At 62.1% G+C, this 19,007-nt stretch overlaps 1 protein-coding gene across 1 annotated transcript; it reads right to left on the reverse strand.

Annotated features, from left to right (window-relative positions):
• Positions 1-1,884: 1,884 nt before the first annotated feature.
• Positions 1,885-17,366, reverse strand: RBM42 (RNA binding motif protein 42). The gene is made up of 11 exons (XM_082076679.1): positions 17,351-17,366; positions 16,793-17,197; positions 14,003-14,147; positions 12,917-13,004; positions 12,761-12,826; positions 10,791-10,951; positions 8,613-8,750; positions 7,543-7,710; positions 5,878-5,995; positions 3,243-3,437; positions 1,885-2,136 (listed from the first exon to the last, which is right to left on the reverse strand). The coding sequence occupies exons 2-11, from the start codon at positions 16,927-16,929 to the stop codon at positions 2,024-2,026; spliced, it is 1,329 nt and encodes a 442-aa protein (XP_081932805.1). The 5' UTR covers positions 16,930-17,197; positions 17,351-17,366; the 3' UTR covers positions 1,885-2,023.
• Positions 17,367-19,007: the final 1,641 nt, after the last annotated feature.

A 19,007-nucleotide genomic window follows, 5' to 3' on the forward strand; every position in this document is an offset into this window, starting at 1 on the left:
CCCCCCCAAAATACCCAAAAACGGCCCAAATCGAACCGCCCCCCCCCCCCCAACCACCTCACGTTGCGGCGTCCGGACAAGCGCTGAGGGAACGGCCCGCAAGCCCCGCCCACCGCGCGTTGATTGGCTGGCGCCGCCGCGCTGCGCGTTTCTATTGGTGGGCGCGGTGAGACGCGGACGCTTCGCTGTTGCGCGTCTTCCGGGAAGGAGGTGCCTCCCGCCCTTCCGAGCGCCGCGCGTTGCCATTGGTGGATCCCCGCCCGCGCCCCGCGCTCATTGGGCGCCGAGGGGTCGGGGCATAGAGAGGGCGCTGCGGGACGGAGCGGCCGCGCTGGGCGCCGCCATCTTGGGGCGGGCTGGGTGCTGGAGGCCTCGCTCTATGGTCATGGGGTACCGTATTGACTCTATAAGGAGCGCCCCCATAAAGCCGATCCCAAAACAACAGCCCCCATAGAGTAGGTCCTACAATAACAAACCCCTAAATAAACCAGATCATATAATAACGACCCTGTAAATACAGTAGGACCTATAGAAACACCATGTAAATACAGTAGGACCTACAATAACTATATGTAAATAAAGTACATCCTACAATAACTATATGTAAATAAAGTAGGTCCTACAATAACAACCCCAAATAGACCAGATCGTATAATAACGACCCTGTAAATACAGTGGGACCTATAGAAACACCATGTAAATACAGTAGGTCCTACAATAACTATATGTAAATAAAGTAGGACCTACAAAAACTATATGTAAATAAAGTAGGTCCTACAATAACAACCCCTAAATAGACCAGATTGTATAATAACGACCCTGTAAATACAGTGGGACCTATAGAAACACCATGTAAATAAAGTAGGTCCTACAATAACTATATGTAAATAAAGTAGGTCCTACAATAAATTGCTCCATAAACCTGATCCCATAACCCCCCATAAAGTGGGTCCTACAATAACAACCCCCAAATAACCCAGATTGTATAATAACGACCCTGTAAATACAGCAAGACCTATAGAAACACCATGTAAATAAAGTAGGACCTACAAAAACTATATGTAAATAAAGTAGGTCCTACAATAACTATATGTAAATAAAGTAGGTCCTACAATAACAACCCCAAATAGACCAGATCGTATAATAACGACCCTGTAAATACAGTGGGACCTATAGAAACACCATGTAAATACAGTAGGTCCTACAATAACTATATGTAAATAAAGTAGGACCTACAATAACAACCCCTAAATAGACCAGATTGTATAATAACGACCCTGTAAATACAGCAAGACCTATAGAAACACCATGTAAATAAAGTAGGACCTACAATAACTATATATAAATAAAGTAGGACCTACAAAAACTATATGTAAATAAAGTAGGTCCTACAATAACAACCCCAAATAGACCAGATTGTATAATAACGACCCTGTAAATACAGTGGGACCTATAGAAACACCATGTAAATAAAGTAGGTCCTACAATAACTATATGTAAATAAAGTAGGTCCTACAATAACTATATATAAATAAAGTAGGACCTACAAAAACTATATGTAAATAAAGTAGGTCCTACAATAACAACCCCCAAATAGACCAGATTGTATAATAACGACACTGTAAATACAGTAGGATCTATAGAAACACCATGTAAATAAAGTAGGTCCTACAATAACTATATGTAAATAAAGTAGGACCTACAATAACAACCCCTAAATAGACCAGATTGTATAATAACAACCCTGTAAATACAGCAGGACCTATAGAAACGCCATGTAAATAAAGTAGGACCTACGATAACATCATGTAAATAATGTAGGTCCTATAGAAACACCATGTAAATAAAGCAGGACCTACAATAACACCCCACGATCAACTCCTCCAATAGCAAACCAAGCCCCAAACAGCCTTTATTGTGCCTCCAGTCCCTCCCAGTGCCCCCCAGTCCCTCCCAGTGGCCCCCATAGGGCCCCATAGGGTCCCATAGGGTCCCATAGGGTTCCATAGCGCCCCCCGGGGGGTCATCGCAGCCCCAGTTTCTTCTTCTCGCGCTGTTTCCTCCGCACGACCTCCAGGTTCCGGTCCTTCCACATGCTCTTGCGCAGCTTGATGGGCCGGCTGCCCACGTACTTGCCTGGGGACGGGGGGGTCAGTGGGGACTGGGGGGACTGGGATATACTGGGAGGGACTGGGAGGGAACTGGGAGGGACTGGGAGGGGGTTGGGAGGGACTGGGAGGGACTGGGAGGGACTGGGGGGGATTGGGAGGGGATTGGGATGGGGGACTGGGGGCACTGGGGGGCACTGGGATGGACTGGGATGGACTGGGATGGACTGGGAGGGACTGGGAAGGGGTTAATGGGGGACACTGGGGGGACTGGGAGGGATTGGGATGGGGGGACTGGGAAGGACTGGGGGGGAATGGGAGGGACTGGGAGGGACTGGGAGGGGGTTGGGAGGGAACTGGGAGGGACTGGGAGGGACTGGGAGGGACTGGGAGGGACTGGGAGGGACTGGGAGGGACTGGGATATACTGGGAGGGGGGTGAGAGGAGACTGGGGGGGACTGGGATGGACTGGGAGGGACTGGGAGGGGGTCCCCCTGCCCCCATATCCCATATCCCCATGTCCCCATATCCCCATATCCCCACATCCCCATGTCCCCCCGTCTGTCCCCCTGTCCCCATATCCCCCTGTCCCCATGTCCCCCTGTCCCCATATCCCCATATCCCCATGTCCCCATATCCCCATATCCCCATGTCCCCCCGTCTGTCCCCCTGTCCCCATATCCCCATGTCCCCTTGTCCCCCTTGTCCCCCTGTCCCCAAGTCCCCATATCCCATATCCCCACATCCCCATATCCCCCTGTCTGTTCCCATGTCCCCCTGTCTGTCCCCATGTCCCCATGTCCCCATATCCCCATATCCCATGTCCCCATGTCCCCATATCCCCACATCCCCATATCCCCCTGTCTGTCCCCATGTCCCCCTGTCTGTCCCCCTGTCCCCATGTCCCCATGTCCCCATATCCCCATATCCCATGTCCCCATGTCCCCATATCCCATATCCCCATATCCCCCTGTCTGTCCCCATGTCCCCATGTCCCCCTGTCCCCATATCCCCCTGTCTGTCCCCATATCCCCCTGTCCCCCTGTCCCATTGTCCCCCTGTCCCATTGTCCCCACATCCCCCTGTCTGTCCCCATGTCCCCCCGTGTGTCCCCCTGTCTGTCCCCTGTCCCACCGTTCATCTCCCTCATGGCTCGCACGTAGTCCGCGGGGTCCTTGAAGGACACGAAGCCGTAGCCCTTGGTCTTGCCCGTCCGTTTGTCCCGGATGACCTTGGCCTTGAGGAAGGACGGGTAGCGCCCGAACGCCCGCGCCAGGATGTCGTCGTTCACCTCGTTGCCCAGGTCCCCGCAGAAGATGCGGAAGTCGTCTGGGGACATTGGGGGACATTTGGGGACATTAGGGGACATGGGGACATCAGGGGATAGGGGGGGATGTGGGGGGACATGGGGACATGGGGATATGGGGATATGGGGACAGGGGGACAGGGGGACATGGGGACATTGGGGGACATGGGGACATGGGGAATATGGGGACAGGGGGATATGGGGATATGGGGACATGGGGACATTGGGGGATATGGGGACAGAAGGATATGGGGACATGGGGACAGGGGGACATGAGGACAGGGGGACAGGGGGATGGGGGGATGGGGGGATATGGGGACAGGGGGACATGGGGACAGGGGGACATGGGATATGGGGACATGGGGACAGGGGGACAGGGGGACAGGGGGACATGGGATATGGGGACATGGGGACAGGGGGACAGGGGGACAGGGGGACAGGGGGACAGGGGGACATGGGGACATTGGGGGATATGGGGACAGAGGGATATGGGGACATGGGGACATGGGGACAGGGGGATATGGGACATGGGGACAATGGAGACAATGGGGACATGGGGACAGGGGGACATGGGGATGGGGGGATATGGGGACAGGGGGATATGGGGACATGGGGACAGGGGGACATGGGGACAGGGGGATATGGGGACATGGGGACATTGGGGGATATGGGACATGGGAACAGGGGGACATGGGACATGGGGACATGGGGGGACATGGGGACATGGGGACATGGGGACATGGGGACAGGGGGACAGGGGGACAGGGGGACATTGGGGGATATGGGGACAGGGGGATATGGGGACATGGGGACATGGCATATGGGGATATGGGGATATGGGGACAATGGGGACATGGGGACATGGGGACATGGGGACAGGGGGACAATGGGGACATGTGGGGTGACCCGTGGCCCCACACCTCCATGCCATCCCCTCATGTCCCCATCTCCAATGTCACGTGCTCCCATGTGCCCCATGGCCTCAGTGTCCCCATAACCCCCCTGTCCTTGTGTCCCAATGTCCCCCTGTCCCCATACCCCAATGTCCCCATGTCCTAATGTCCCCATGTGCCAACGTCCCCATATCCCATGCTGCACGGCCCTGTGTCCCCGTATTCCCATAATGGCTCCAAGGTGTCCCCATGTCCCCATATCCCCATGTCCCCATATACCCCTGTCCCCCTGTCCCCATATCCCCATGTCCCCCTGTCCCCCTGTCCCCACATCCCCATGTCCCCCTGTCCCCATGTCCCCCTGTCCCCCTGTCCCCATGTCCCCCTGCCCCCACATCCCCATGTCCCCCTGTCCCCATGTCCCCCTGTCCCCATATCCCCATGTCCCCCTGTCCCCATGTCCCCCTGTCCCCATGTCCCCCTGTCCCCACATCCCCATGTCCCCCTGTCCCCATGTCCCCCTGTCCCCACATCCCCTGTCCCCATATCCCCATATCCCCCTGTCCCCACATCCCCTGTCCCCCTGTCCCCCTGTCCCCACATCCCCATGTCCCCCTGTCCCCATGTCCCCCTGTCCCCACATCCCCCTGTCCCCACATCCCCCTGTCCCCATGTCCCCCTGTCCCCATGTCCCCACATCCCCCTGTCCCCATATCCCCCTGTCCCCCTGTCCCCATATCCCCCTGTCCCCCTGTCCCCATGTCCCCCTGTCCCCATGTCCCCACATCCCCCTGTCCCCATATCCCCCTGTCCCCATGTCCCCCTGTCCCCCTGTCCCCACATCCCCCTGTTCCCATGTCCCCCTGTCCCCATGTCCCCATATCCCTATAACCCCATGTCCCCATGTGCCCACATCCCCCTGTCCCCCTGTCCCCATGTCCCCATATCCCCCTGTCCCCACATCCCCCTGTCCCCATGTCCCCCTGTCCCCATGTCCCCCTGTCCCCATATCCCCATATCCCCCTGTCTCCACATCCCCCTGTCCCCATGTCCCCATGTCCCCCTGTCCCCATATCCCCCTGTCCCCATGTCCCCATGTCCCCCTGTCCCCATATCCCCCTGTCCCCATGTCCCCCTGTCCCCACATCCCCCTGTCCCCCTGTCCCCATGTCCCCCTGTCCCCATATCCCCATGTCCCCCTGTCCCCACATCCCCCTGTCCCCATGTCCCCCTGTCCCCACATCCCCCTGTCCCCACATCCCCCTGTCCCCCTGTCCCCATGTCCCCCTGTCCCCACATCCCCCTGTCCCCATATCCCCATGTCCCCCAGCCCCCCTCGTCCCCCCATGTCTCCCCATGTCCCCCCGTGTCCCCCCATGTGTCCCCACATCCCCCTGTCCCCATGTCCCCCTGTCCCCATATCCCCATGTCCCCCTGTCCCCATATCCCCATGTCCCCATGTCCCCATGTCCCCCAGCCCCCCCCCGCCTCCCCATGTCCCCCCGCCCCCCCAGCCCCCCCCAGCCCCCCCATCCCCCCCCATGTCCCCCCGTGTCCCCCCGTGTCCCACCAGCGTCCCACTCCAGCAGGCTGGGGTCCTCCCAGCTGCTCCCGGCCGCCGTGCGGATGCAGCGCTTCAGCCGCTCGCCCCGCCCCTTCTTCTTGTCCTCCAGAGGCTCCGCCCCCACCTGCGGGACACCTGTCAGTCACCGGGACACGCCCCTCCCCGGACACGCCCCCCCGGACATGCCCCCTGGACACGCCCCCTCCAGTCCCACCCCTTAGCACCCCCCCCATGAGGTGGCTCCAGCCCCAACGAGGCCACGCCCCTCCCGTTTGGCCACACCCCCCTCCCTTAGGCCACACCAAGGCAGGCCACACCCCCTCCGTGAGGCCACGCCCCCGCCGTGAGGCCACGCCCCCCCATGGGGCACATTTCCCCCCCTGCGGGTCACATGGTCACATTCCCTCCCCACGGGTCACATGGTCACGTTCCCCTCCCCGCCATGGGTCACACCACATCAGGCCACGCCCCCTCCGCTATGCCACGCCCCTTCACATGAGGTCACACTTCCTCTATTAGGCCACGCCCCTCCAGAATAAACCACGCTCCTCCACTTTGGCCACACCCCTTAAGCCCTGCCCTCCTCATTTAGCCTATGCCAAATCAGGCCACGCCCCTCCATGAGGCTCCACCCAGTAGCTCATGCTCCCTCCATTGGTCACGCCCCCTCCCTTAGGCCACGCCCCTCCCAATCAGGCCACGCCCCTCCCCGTTAAGCCCAGCCGCTCCCCCCGCCCCTTCTTCTTGTCCTCCAGAGGCTCCGCCCCCACCAGCGGACACCTGTCACTCACCGGGACACGCCCCTCCCCCGGACACGCCCCCTGGACACGCCCCCTCCAGTCCCGCCCCTTAGCACACCCCCCCTCTGCAGTGGCTCCAGCCCCAATGAGGCCACGCCCCTCCCGTTTGGCCACACCCCCCTCCCTTAGGCCACACCAAGGCAGGCCACACCCCCTCCGTGAGGCCACGCCCCCTCCGTGAGGCCACGCCCCCCCATGGGTCACATTTCCCCCCCTGTGGGTCACATGGTCACATTCCCCTCCCCGCCATGGGTCACACCACATCAGGCCACGCCCCCTCCGCTATGCCACGCCCCCTCCCATGAGGGCACACTTCCTCTTCTAGGCCACACCCCTTCCGAATAAGCCACGCCCCTCCCTTTTGGCGACCCCTCCCCTTCATTAAGCCCTGCCCTCCCCCATTAGTCTATGCCAGATCAGGCCACGCCCCTCCATTTTGGCCACACCCCTTTCATTAAGCCACGCCCTCCTCCATTAGTCTATGCCAGATCAGGCCACGCCCCTTCACATAGGCCACGCCCCCATCAGGCCACACCCCTCTCCATTAAGACACGCCTCTCCCCATCAACCCACGCCCCCCATTTAGCCCCACCCCTACCTATTAATCATGCTCCTCCCACTTGGCCTCTCCCATAGCCCCGCCCACCAGCACTCATAGTCGAGGCCACGCCCCCATCACATAGCCCCACCCACTCCTTTACCCAGGGTCCCTGAGGCCACACCCCTGTCTCCCATAGCCACGCCCCCTCAAAGCCCCGCCCCTTCCAGCATCACATGCCCTGAGGCTCCACCCCCTCCCCTTAGCTCCACCCCCTCCAAACGCCGGGGGCTCTCAGGCCCCGCCCCCTCCCATAGCCCCGCCCCCTCTGACCTCAGGCGCCAGGAAGGGCGTGTCCGGTGGGCGTGTCCTGCGCGGGCGTGGCGCGGGGGGGGCGGGGCCCGGCCGGGGCTCCGGGGGGGGGCCGGCGGGGGCGCTGGGCAGCGAGGGCCCAATCCGGGGCTCCTCGGGGGGCGGGGCCCGCGGGGGGGGCGGCTCCTCCTGAGGGGTCACAGGGGTCACGGGGGGGTCCTGATACCCCCCCATGGGGCACATTCCCCCCCCACATGGGTCACATGGTCACATTCCCCCCCCCATGGGTCACATTCCCCCCCCACATGGGTCACATGGTCACATTCCACCCCCCATGGGTCACATTCCACCCCCATGGGTCACACGTGCCCCCCCCATGGGTCACATGGTCACATTCCACCCCCCATGGGTCACATTCCCCCCCATGGGTCACATGGTCACATTCCCCCCCCATGGGTCACATGGTCACATTCCCCCCCCGCCATGGGTCACATTCCCCCCCCATGGGTCACATGGTCACATTCCCCCCTCTATGGGTCACATTCCATCCCCCCCCATGGGTCACATGGTCACATTCCCCCCCCCCTTGGGTCACATGGTCACACTCCCCCCCCCATGGGTCACATTCCCCCCCATGGGTCACATGGTCACATCCCCCCCCCATGGGTCACATGGTCACATCCCCCCCCCCATGGGTCACATTCCCCCCCCCCATGGGTCACACCTCCCCCCTATGGGTCACATGGTCACATCCCCCCCCCATGGGTCACATGGTCACATCCCCCCCCCCATGGGTCACATTCCCCCCCCCATGGGTCACATCTCCTCCCTATGGGTCACATGGTCACATTCCCCCCCCCCATGGGTCACATGGTCACATGCCCCCCCCATGTGTCACAATCCCCCCCCACGGGTCACATTCCCCGCCCCCCATAGGTCACGTGTGCCCCCCCCCGGGTCGGACCAGCCCACCTGGGTTTTCTTGGGGGGGGGGGGCGCCTCCCCCATGGGTCACATGGTCACATTCCCCGCCATGGGTCACATTCCCCGCCCCCCATAGGTCACGTGTGCCCCCCCCCGGACCAGCCCACCTGCACTTTCTTGGCGGGGGGGGGCGCGTAGACCGTGGGCGCCGCCTGGATCACCGTGGGGTTGATCTTGGGGGTGCCCAGCGCCGGGCGGGGGCCCAGGGGGGGCAGGGGGGGGGTCACCGGGGCTCCGCCCCCAACCTGGGGTGGGGGGGGCGGTCAGGGACCCACAGAGACCACATGGGCCCCCCTTGACCCCCAACTTACCCCCATTCACCCCATTTGTCCCCATTCACCCCATTGCCCCCCCAATTCACCCCATTGAACCCCATTTACCCCCATTGCCCCCCCCATTTATCCCATTTACCACATTGACCCCCCCATTTGCCCCCCCAATTTACCCCCATTGACCCCCATTTACCCCACTGACCCCCATTTATCCCATTGACCCCCCCCATTTACCCCATTGACCCCCATTTACCCCCATTGCCCCCCATTTACCCCATTGACCCCCATTTATCCCATTGACCCCCCCCATTTACCCCATTGACCCCCCCCATTTACCCCCATTGCCCCCCATTTATCCCATTGCCCCCCATTTATCCCATTGACCCCCCCATTTACCCCCATTGCCCCCCATTTACCCCATTGACCCCCATTTATCCCATTGCCCCCCATTTGCCCCCATTGCCCCCCATTTACCCCACTGACCCCCCATTTACCCCACTGACCCCCCATTTACCCCCATTGCCCCCCATTTATCCCATTGACCCCCATTTACCCCATTGACCCCCCATTTACCCCCATTGACCCCCATTTATCCCATTGACCCCCATTTACCCCATTGACCCCCCATTTACCCCCATTGCCCCCCATTTATCCCATTGACCCCCATTTACCCCATTGACCCCCCATTTACCCCCATTGCCCCCCATTTATCCCATTGACCCCCATTTACCCCATTGACCCCCATTTACCCCATTGACCCCCATTTGCCCCCATTGATCCCCCAATTTACCCCCATTGACCCTGCAGTTTACCCCCATTCACCCCACTGACCCCCCCATTTCCCCCATTGACCCCCCCATTTATCCCATTGACCCCCCATTTACCCCCATTGACCCCCAATTTACCCCCAGTTACCCCATTACCCCCAATTTACCCCCATTGACCCCCCAATTTACCCCATTGATCCCCCAATTTACCCCCATTGCCCCCCATTGCCCCCCAATTTACACCCAGTTACCCCATTACCCCCAATTTACCCCCATTGACCCCCCAATTTACCCCCATTGCCCCCCATTGCCCCCCCAATTTACCCCCATTGACCCCCCCATTTCCCCCATTGACCCCCCATTTACCCCCATTGACTCCCAATTTACCCCATTGACCCCCCAGTTTACGCCCATTCACCCCATTGACCCCCCAATTTACCCCATTGACCCCCCAGTTTACCCCCATTCACCCCATTGACCCCCTAATTTACCCCATTGCCCCCCCAATTAATCCCCATTCACCCCATTGCCCCCCAAATTAACCCCATTGACCCCCTAATTTAACCCACTGCCCCCCCAATTAATCCCCATTTATCCCATTGCCCCCCAATTTACCCCCATTCCCCCCCCATTCCCACCAACTGACCCCCAATTTACCGCCATTCACCCCATTGCCCCCCAATTTACTCCACTGATCCCCCCAATTCACCCCCATTTGACCCCATTTATCCCCATTCACCCCCCTAGTGACCCCCATTTACCCCTATTTATCCCATTGATCCCCCATTTACCCCATTGATCCCCCAATTTACCCCATTGACCCCCCATTTACCCCCAGTTACCCCATTACGCCCCATTTACCCCCATTGACCCCCATTTACCCCATTGATCCCCCAATTTACCCCCATTGACCCCCATTCATCCCACTGACCCCCCATCACCCCCCCACTCACCCCATCCCCCCCATTTATCCCACTGACCCCCCATTCCCCCCATTTATCCCATTGACCCCCCATTCCCCATCCCCCCCATTTATCCCATTGACCCCCCATCCCCCCAATTTATCCCATTGACCCTCCATCCCCCCATCCCCCCCATTTATCCCATTGACCCCCCATTCCCCATCCCCCCCCATTTATCCCGTTGACCCCCCATCCCCCCATTCCCCCATCCCCCCCCATCCCCCCCATTTACCCCCCCCCCACCCCATCCCCCCCATTGATCCCCATCCCCCCCCGTTACTCACGGGGTTGGGGGGGCGCAGGGGGGTCCCCATGGGGGGCAGCCCGGCGGGGGGGGGTCTCTGCAGGGGGGGCGCCAGCAGCAGCGGGGGGGCGGGGGGAGCCCCCAGGGGGGGACCCACCATGGGGCCGGGGGGGGGGCGCAGGGGCAGTGCCCGGGGGGCGGCTGGGGGACAATGGGGGCAATGGGGATCAATGGAAGTCAATGGAAGTCAATAGAGACCCATAGAGACCAATGGGAGTCAATGGGAGTCAATGGAAGTCAATGGGAGTCAATGGGGGTCATAGAGATCAATGGAAGTCAATAGAGACCCATAGAGACCAATGGGAGTCAATGGGACCCATAGAGAACAATGGGAGTCAATGGGAGTCAATGGGGGCAATGGGGGCAATGGGGGCAATGGAGGTCAATGGGGGTCAATGGGGGTCAATGGGAGTCAATGGGAGACAATGGGAGACAATGGGAGACAATGGGAGACAATGGGAGACAATGGGAGACAATGTGAGTCAATGGGAGTCAATGGGGATCAATGGGGTCAATGGGGATCAATGGGGGTCATAGAGATCAATGGAAGTCAATAGAGACCCATAGAGACCAATGGGAGTCAATGGGACCCATAGAGAACAATGGGAGTCAATGGGGATCAGTGGGGATCAATGGGGATCAATGGAAGTCAATAGAGACCCATAGAGACCAATGGGAGTCAATGGGAGTCAATGGGAGTCAATGGGAGTCAATGGGAGTCAATGGGAGTCAATGGGGATCAATGGGGATCAATAGGGATCAATGGGGATCAATAGAGATCAATAGGGATCAATGGGGATCATAGAGATCAATTGGAGTCAATAGAGACCCACAGAGACCAATAGGAGTCAATGGGACCCATAGAGACCGATGGGAGTCAATGGGATCCATAGAGAACAATGGGAGTCAATGGGGGCAATGGGAGTCAATGGGGGCAATGGGAGTCAATGGGAGTCAATGGGGATCAATGGGAGTCAATGGGGATCAATGAGAATCAATGGGGTTCATAGAGATCAATGGAAGTCAATAGAGAGCCATAGAGACCAATGGGAGTCAATGGGACCCATAGAGAACAATGGGAGTCAATGGGGGCAATGGGAGTCAATGGGAGTCAATGGGGATCAATGGGGGTCATAGAGATCAATGGGAGTCAATGGGGGTCAATGGGGGTCAATGGGGGCAATGGGGATCAATGGGGGTCATAGAGATCAATGGGAGTTAATAGAGACCCATAGAGACCAATGGGAGTCAATGGAGGCAATGGGAGTCAATGGGGATCAATGGGAGTCAATGGGGATCAATGGGGGCAATGGGAGTCAATGGGGATCAATGGGGGTCAACAGGAGTCAATGGGGGCAATGGGGATCAATGGGAGTCAATGGGGTTCAATGGGAGTCAATGGGGATCAATGGGAGTCAATGGGGGCAATGGGGCAATGGGGATAATGGGGACAATGGGGGCAATGGGGACATGGGGACAATGGGGACAATGGGGACAATGGGGGCAACAGGGACAATATGGAACAATAGGGGACAATAGGGGACAACAAGAACAATAGGGGACAACAACAGAAAACAGGTCAGTGACCCCCCCACGGTGGGACAGCCCATGTCCCCATGTCCCCCTGTCCCCCGTCCCCATGTCCCCCTGTCCCCATGTCCCCCTGTCCCCCTGTCCCCATGTCCCCCTGTCTGTCCCCCTGTCCCCCTGTCCCCATGTCCCCCTGTCCCCATGTCCCCACATCCCCATGTCCCCATGTCCCCACATCCCCATGTCCCCCTGTCCCCATGTCCCCCTGTCCCCATGTCCCCATTGTCCCCCTGTCCCCATTGATTCCATCGTCCCCCTGTCCCCATGTCCCATGTCCCCATGTCCCCCTGTCCCCCTATCCCCCTGTCTGTCCCCATGTCCCCATGTCCCCAATGTCCCCAATGTCCCCATGTCCCTCACCCGAGCGCTGCAGCACGTGTGGCACGAACGCCGGGCGCAGAACCGGTGGCCGCTGCGGTGACACCGCTGGGGGGGGGGGGAGGTGACACGGTCAGGGGGGGTTGGGGACAACGTGGGGGGGTTGGGGACACCGTGAGGGGGGTTGGGGACACCCACCTGGGCCCACGAATGGCACTGGGGGGGCCACCATGGGGGTGACAACGGTGGCGGCGGCGGCGGCTCGAGCCTCCAGGCTCTGCTGGACCTGGGGACATGGGGACATTGGGGACAATGGGGACATGGGGACATTGGGGACACTGGGGGGACATGGGGACACTGGGGACAATGGGGACAATGGGGGCAATGGGGGCATTGGGGGCAATGGGGGCATTGGGGGCATTGGGGACAATGGGGACAATGGGGTCACTGGGGACACTGGGGACAATGGGGACAATGGGGACAATGGGGGCATTGGGGGCATTGGGGAGACTGGGGACATTGGGGACAATGGGGACATTGCGGGGGACATGGGGACAATGGGGACAATGGGGACATTGGAGACATTGGAGACATTGGGGGGACATGGGGACAATGGGGACAATGGGGATATTGGGGGGACATGGGGACAATGGGGACAATGGGGACAATGGGGACAATGGGGGGACATGGGGACAATGGGGGGACATGGGGACATTTGGGACATGGGGACACTGGGGACATTGGGGGGGACATTGGGGGGGACATTGGGGGGGACATTGGGGGGGACATTGGGGACACTGGGGACAATGAGGATAGTGGGGATATTGGGGGCAATGGGGAGACTGGGGACATTGGGGGGGATATGGGGACATGGGGACATTGGGGACATTGGGGACAATGGGGACAGTGGGGACAGTGGGTGACATGGGGACATTGGGGACAGTGGGGACATTGGGGACAGTGGGGGGACATGGGACATTGAGGACACTGGGGGGACATGGGGACATTGGGGACAATGGGGACACTGGGGAAACTTGGGACATGGGGACACTGGGGACATTGGGGGGACATGGCGAGATTGGGGACACTAGGGACAACGGGGACATTGGGGGGACATGGGGACACTGGGACATTGGGGGGATTTGGGACATTGGGGACACTGGGGGGACATGGGGACACTGGGACATTGGGGGGATTTGGGACATTGGGGACACTGGGGGGGTCTGGGGACACATTGGGGACACATTGAGGACACTGTGGGGGGGTTGGGGCCGCGGGGGTCACCTGCTGGTAGGTGTTGGTGGCGATGATTGGCCGCAGGACGGGGGTGACGGGGGGGGTGACGGGCGGGGTCACCGGGGGGGTCACGGCCAAGGTCAGCGGGTCCCCCGCGGGGGGGGCGGGGGCGCCCAGGACCTCCTGCTCGAACCTGGGGGGGGGGGGAGGGGGGACTGGGGGTGACCCTGGTGACCCCTGTGACCCCCAGAGCCCTCCCACTGACCCCAGTGACCTTCAGTGACCCCCCTCTCCATAGTGACCCCAAAGCTCCGCCCCCATCTCCATAGTGACCCCAAAGCTCCGCCCCATCTCCATAGAGACCCCAAAGCTCCGCCCCCATCTCCATAGTGACCCCAAAGCTCCGCCCCATCTCCATAGTGACCCCAAAGCTCCGCCCCCATCTCCATAGTGACCCCAAAGCTCCGCCCCCATCTCCATAGAGACCCCAAAGCTCCGCCCCCATCTCCATAGAGACCCCAAAGCTCCGCCCCATCTCCATAGCGACCCCAAAGCTCCGCCCCCATCTCCATAGTGACCCCAAAGCTCCGCCCCATCTCCATAGAGACCCCAAAGCTCCGCCCCCATCTCCACAGTGACCCAAAGCTCCGCCCCCATCTCCATAGTGACCCCAAAGCTCCGCCCCCATCTCCATAGTGACCCCAAAGCTCCGCCCCATCTCCATAGAGACCCCAAAGCTCCGCCCCATCTCCATAGTGACGTCAAAGCTCCGCCCCATCTCCATAGTGACCCAAAGCTCCGCCCCCATCTCCATAGTGAACCCAAAGCTCCGCCCCCATCTCCATAGAGACCCCAAAGCTCCGCCCCCATCTCCATAGTGACCCAAAGCTCCGCCCCATCTCCACAGTAACCCCAAAGCTCCGCCCCATCTCCATAGTGACCCCAAAGCTCCGCCCCCATCTCCATAGTGACCCAAAGCTCCGCCCCATCTCCATAGAGACCCCAAAGCTCCGCCCCGATCTCCATAGAGACCCCAAAGCTCCGCCCCATCTCCATAGAGACCGAAAGCTCCGCCCCCATCTCCATAGTGACCCCAAAGCTCCGCCCCCATCTCCATAGTGACCCAAAGCTCCGCCCCCATCTCCACAGTGACCCAAAGCTCCGCCCCCATCTCCACAGTGACCCAAAGCTCCGCCCCATCTCCATAGTGACCCAAAGCTCCGCCCCCATCTCCATAGAGACCCAAAGCTCCGCCCCCATCTCCATAGAGACCCCAAAGCTCCGCCCCATCTCCATAGAGACCCCAAAGCTCCGCCCCCATCTCCATAGTGACCCCAAAGCCCCGCCCCATCTCCATAGTGACCCCAAAGCTCCGCCCCCATCTCCATAGTGACCCCAAAGCTCCATCCCCATCTCCATAGTGACCCAAAGCTCCGCCCCCATCTCCATAGTGACCCCAAAGCTCCATCCCCATCTCCATAGTGACCCCAAAGCTCCGCCCCCATCTCCATAGTGACCCCAAAGCTCCATCCCCATCTCCATAGTGACCCCAAAGCTCCGCCCCCATCTCCATAGTGACCCCAAAGCTCCATCCCCATCTCCATAGTGACCCAAAGCTCCGCCCCCATCTCCATAGTGACCCAAAGCTCCGCCCCCATCTCCATAATGACCCCCCCCCAGTCCCTCACCCGTTACCATGGCGACCGCAAGCCACGCCCCCTTCCCAACTCCACTCCCTTTACCACGGCAACCCCAAGCCCCGCCCCTGTCACCATGGTGACCCCCCTCTGGCTCCACCCCTTCTGCTCACTCCCACGGTGACCCCAGGGCCCGCCCCCATCACCATGGCGACCGCAGGCCACGCCCCCTTCCCAACTCACTCCCTTTACCACGGCGACCCCAGGCCCCGCCCCCGTCGCCAGGGCGACCCCAGGCCCCGCCCCCTTCCCCACGCCACTCCCGTCGCCATGGTGACCCCAGCCCCGCCCCCTTCCCAACTCCACTCACTTTACCACGGCGACCCCAGGCCCCGCCCCCGTCACCATGGCGACCGCAGGCCCCGCCCCCTTCCCCGCTCCACCCCGTTTCTATGGTGACCGCAGGCCCCGGCCCTCTCCCCATAGTGACCCCCTCCAGTCGCTCTTCCGTTACCATGGCGACCGCAGACCACACCCCCTTCCCAACTCCACTCCCGTTGCCATGGCGACCCCAGGCCCCACCCCCTTCCCCACTCCCTTTACCACGGTGACCCCAGGCCCCGCCCCCATCACCATGGCGACCCCAGGCCCCGCCCCCTTCCCCACTCCACTCCCTTTACCACGGTGACTCCAGGACACGCCCACGTCACCATGGCGACCGCAGGCCCCACCCCCTTCCCCACTCCACTAACTTTACCACGGCGACCCCAGGCCCCGCCCCCTTCCCCGCTCCACACCCCGTTGCCACAGTGACCCCAGGCCCCGCCCCCGTCGCCATGGCGACCCCAGGCCCCGCCCCCTTCCCCGCTCCACACCCCGTTGCCACAGTGACCCCAGGCCCCGCCCCCGTCGCCATGGCGACCCCCCGGGCCCCGCCCCTTCCCCACTCTACTCTCATTACCATGTGACCCCAGGCCCCGCCCCCTTCCCCACTCCACCCCCGTTGCCATGGTGACCCCAGGCCCCGGCCCTCTCCCCATAGTGACCCCCCCCCCCCCAGTCCCTCATCCGTCACCATGGCGACCGCAGACCACGCCCCCTTCCCAACTCCACTCCGTCGCCATGGCGACCGCAGCCCCCACCCCCACGGCGAGCCCAGGCCCCGCCCCCGTCGCCATGGCGACCCCCGCCCCCCGCTCACAGCGCCATCTCGGCCTCCATCTCCTTGAGCCGCTCCTCGCCGCTCTTGGCCGCCCCGTTGGCCGCCGGCCCGGCCGCTCCGCTCCCCGCCGAACCCGCAGCGCCGGGCCCGGGCCCGCCCGGAGCCGCCGCCGCCATCGTGCGAGGGGAACGGGGCGGAAAGGGACAGCGCCACTTCCGGCGCGCGTAGTGACGTCACCGCCCGCGGAAATGAGGCGGGATCGAGGGGAAAACGGCGCCAAAAAGGGGAATTTATTGATTGGGGGGGGGAGGGGCTCGCCCGCCTGGGTCCTCCCGGCGGGGGGAGGGGCGGCTCAGCGCTTCAGTTCGCTGTAAACGTCCGCGCGCGCGCCCTGCAGCTCCTGATAGGTCGAGTCCGGCTCGGGGGGGCGGGGACTGGGCGGGGCTGCCGGGCGGGAAGGGGCGGGGTCAGACAAGAGGCCACGCCCACCCGCTGACACCCCCCCCCCGGCGCTCCACCACCCCCGCGCTGGCCACGCCCCCTGCCCGGACCGCGCCCTCATTGGCTATGCCCCTTCCCCATTGGCTCCGCCCCCACCTCGCTGGCCACGCCCCCTGCGCGGGCTGCGCCTCCACTGGCTCTGCCCCTTCCCCATTGGCTCCGCCTCCCCCGCGCTGGCCACGCCCCCTGCGCGGGCTGCGCCTTCATTGGCTCTGCCCCTTCCCCATTGGCTCCGCCCCTTCCCCATTGGCTCCGCCCCTTTCCCCATTGGCTCCGCCCCCACCTCGCTGGCCACGCCTCGCCAGGCAATAGGCCCCGCCCGTGATCAGCAGCGTCATCACCACGTCAGCAACAACCAGCGCAGCGATTGGTCCAGGACCCGGCAAACAGGAGCTGCAGTCTGGGGGGGAAAGGCGGGGCCCGGACGCCTGGGTCCCTTCCCGAACGCCTGGGTCCCTCCCCGAACGCCTGGGTCCCTGGGGCACTCCTGGGTCCCTCCCCGAACGCCTGGGTCCCCCCGAACGCCTGGGTCCCTGGGGCACTCCTGGGTCCCCCCCGAACTCCTGGGTCCCCCCCCCGAACTCCTGGGTCCCCCAAAAAAGTCCAACTGGGAGCCCCGAACCGCCAACCCCCCCATTTGCCTCGGTGTAACATCACTTCCGGTCCCCCCTGCACCTCGGTGCCACCTCTGAACCGCCCCCTCCCTGCCCCCCCCACAACCCCGAACTTTGGTTCCGCTGCCAACTTTTTGGTCCCTCCCCCTGAACTCCTGGGTCCCTCCCCGAACTCCTGGGTCCCCTCCCGAACTCCTGGGTCCCTCCCCGAACTCCTGGGTCCCCCAGGGGGGGGATGTCTCACCTCTCTCCGCAGCCACGAGCCCTGAAAGACAAATGGGGGGTTTGGGGGGGGGGGTGGGGGGGGTGGGAAATGACCCCCCCTGAGCGCCCCTCCCCCCACCCGGACGCCTGGGTTCTCTCAGCACCCCCCGCCCCTCCCCCTGCTCTCAGGGGACCCAGGCGTCCGAGTGCCCCCCCCAAACTTCCCCTTTTGGGGTTTCCCTGGGTGTGGGGGTGCAACCGGACGCCTGGGTCCCCTGGGAGGGTTGGGGGGTTTCCCCCGGACGCCTGGGTCCCCCTGGGGAGGGGGGGGAGGGGGGACTTACCGAGGAGCAGCAGGAGCAGGTGGGGGGCGCCAGGGGGGCCCATGGTGACAATGGGGGGACAGGGGGAAGTGGGCGGGGCCACCAGGGGACACACCCACCCCGCCCACGGGACCCAGGCATCCGGGAGGGGACCCAGGCGTCCGGGCAGTGCCCAGCCCCCCACGTCACCCCCGCGCCCACGGGCTGCCCGGACGCCTGGGTCCCCTGTGACCTCCCTGTGACTCCCCCCCCACACCCGAACTCCTGGGTCCCCCCCATGACCCCCATCCCGAACTCCTGGGTCCCTCCTGAACTCCTGGGTCCCTCCCGAACTCCTGGGTCCCTTCAGAACTCCTGGGTCCCCCCCGAACTCCTGGGTCCCCTCCCGAACTCCTGGGTCCCTCCCCGAACTCCTGGGTCCCTCCCCGAACTCCTGGGTCCCTCCCAAACTCCTGGGTCCCTCCCGAACTCCTGGGTCCCTTGGGGAACTCCTGGGTCCCTCCCCGAACTCCTGGGTCCCTCCTGAGCTCCTGGGTCCCTCCCGGACTCCTGGGTCTTTGGGGCACTCCTGGGTCCCTCCCGAACTCCTGGGTCCCTCCCGAACTCCTGGGT

Source organism: Streptopelia decaocto (assembly GCF_964273445.1).
Source record: "Streptopelia decaocto genome assembly, contig: HAP1_SCAFFOLD_2174, whole genome shotgun sequence".
NCBI classification, from domain to species: domain Eukaryota; kingdom Metazoa; phylum Chordata; class Aves; order Columbiformes; family Columbidae; genus Streptopelia; species Streptopelia decaocto.

Bases quoted from the DNA above. Each gene is read 5' to 3' on its own strand.
- RBM42 (XM_082076679.1), bottom strand. From the start codon at position 16,929: ATGGCGGCGGCGGCTCCGGGCGGGCCCGGGCCCGGCGCTGCGGGTTCG. The intron at 8,751-10,790 runs GTGAGTAACGGG...CCCCCACCCCAG, and splicing joins CCCTGCGCCCCCCCAACCCC to GTTGGGGGCGGAGCCCCGGT. The intron at 5,996-7,542 runs GTCAGAGGGGGC...GGTGTCCCGCAG, and splicing joins CGCCCTTCCTGGCGCCTGAG to GTGGGGGCGGAGCCTCTGGA.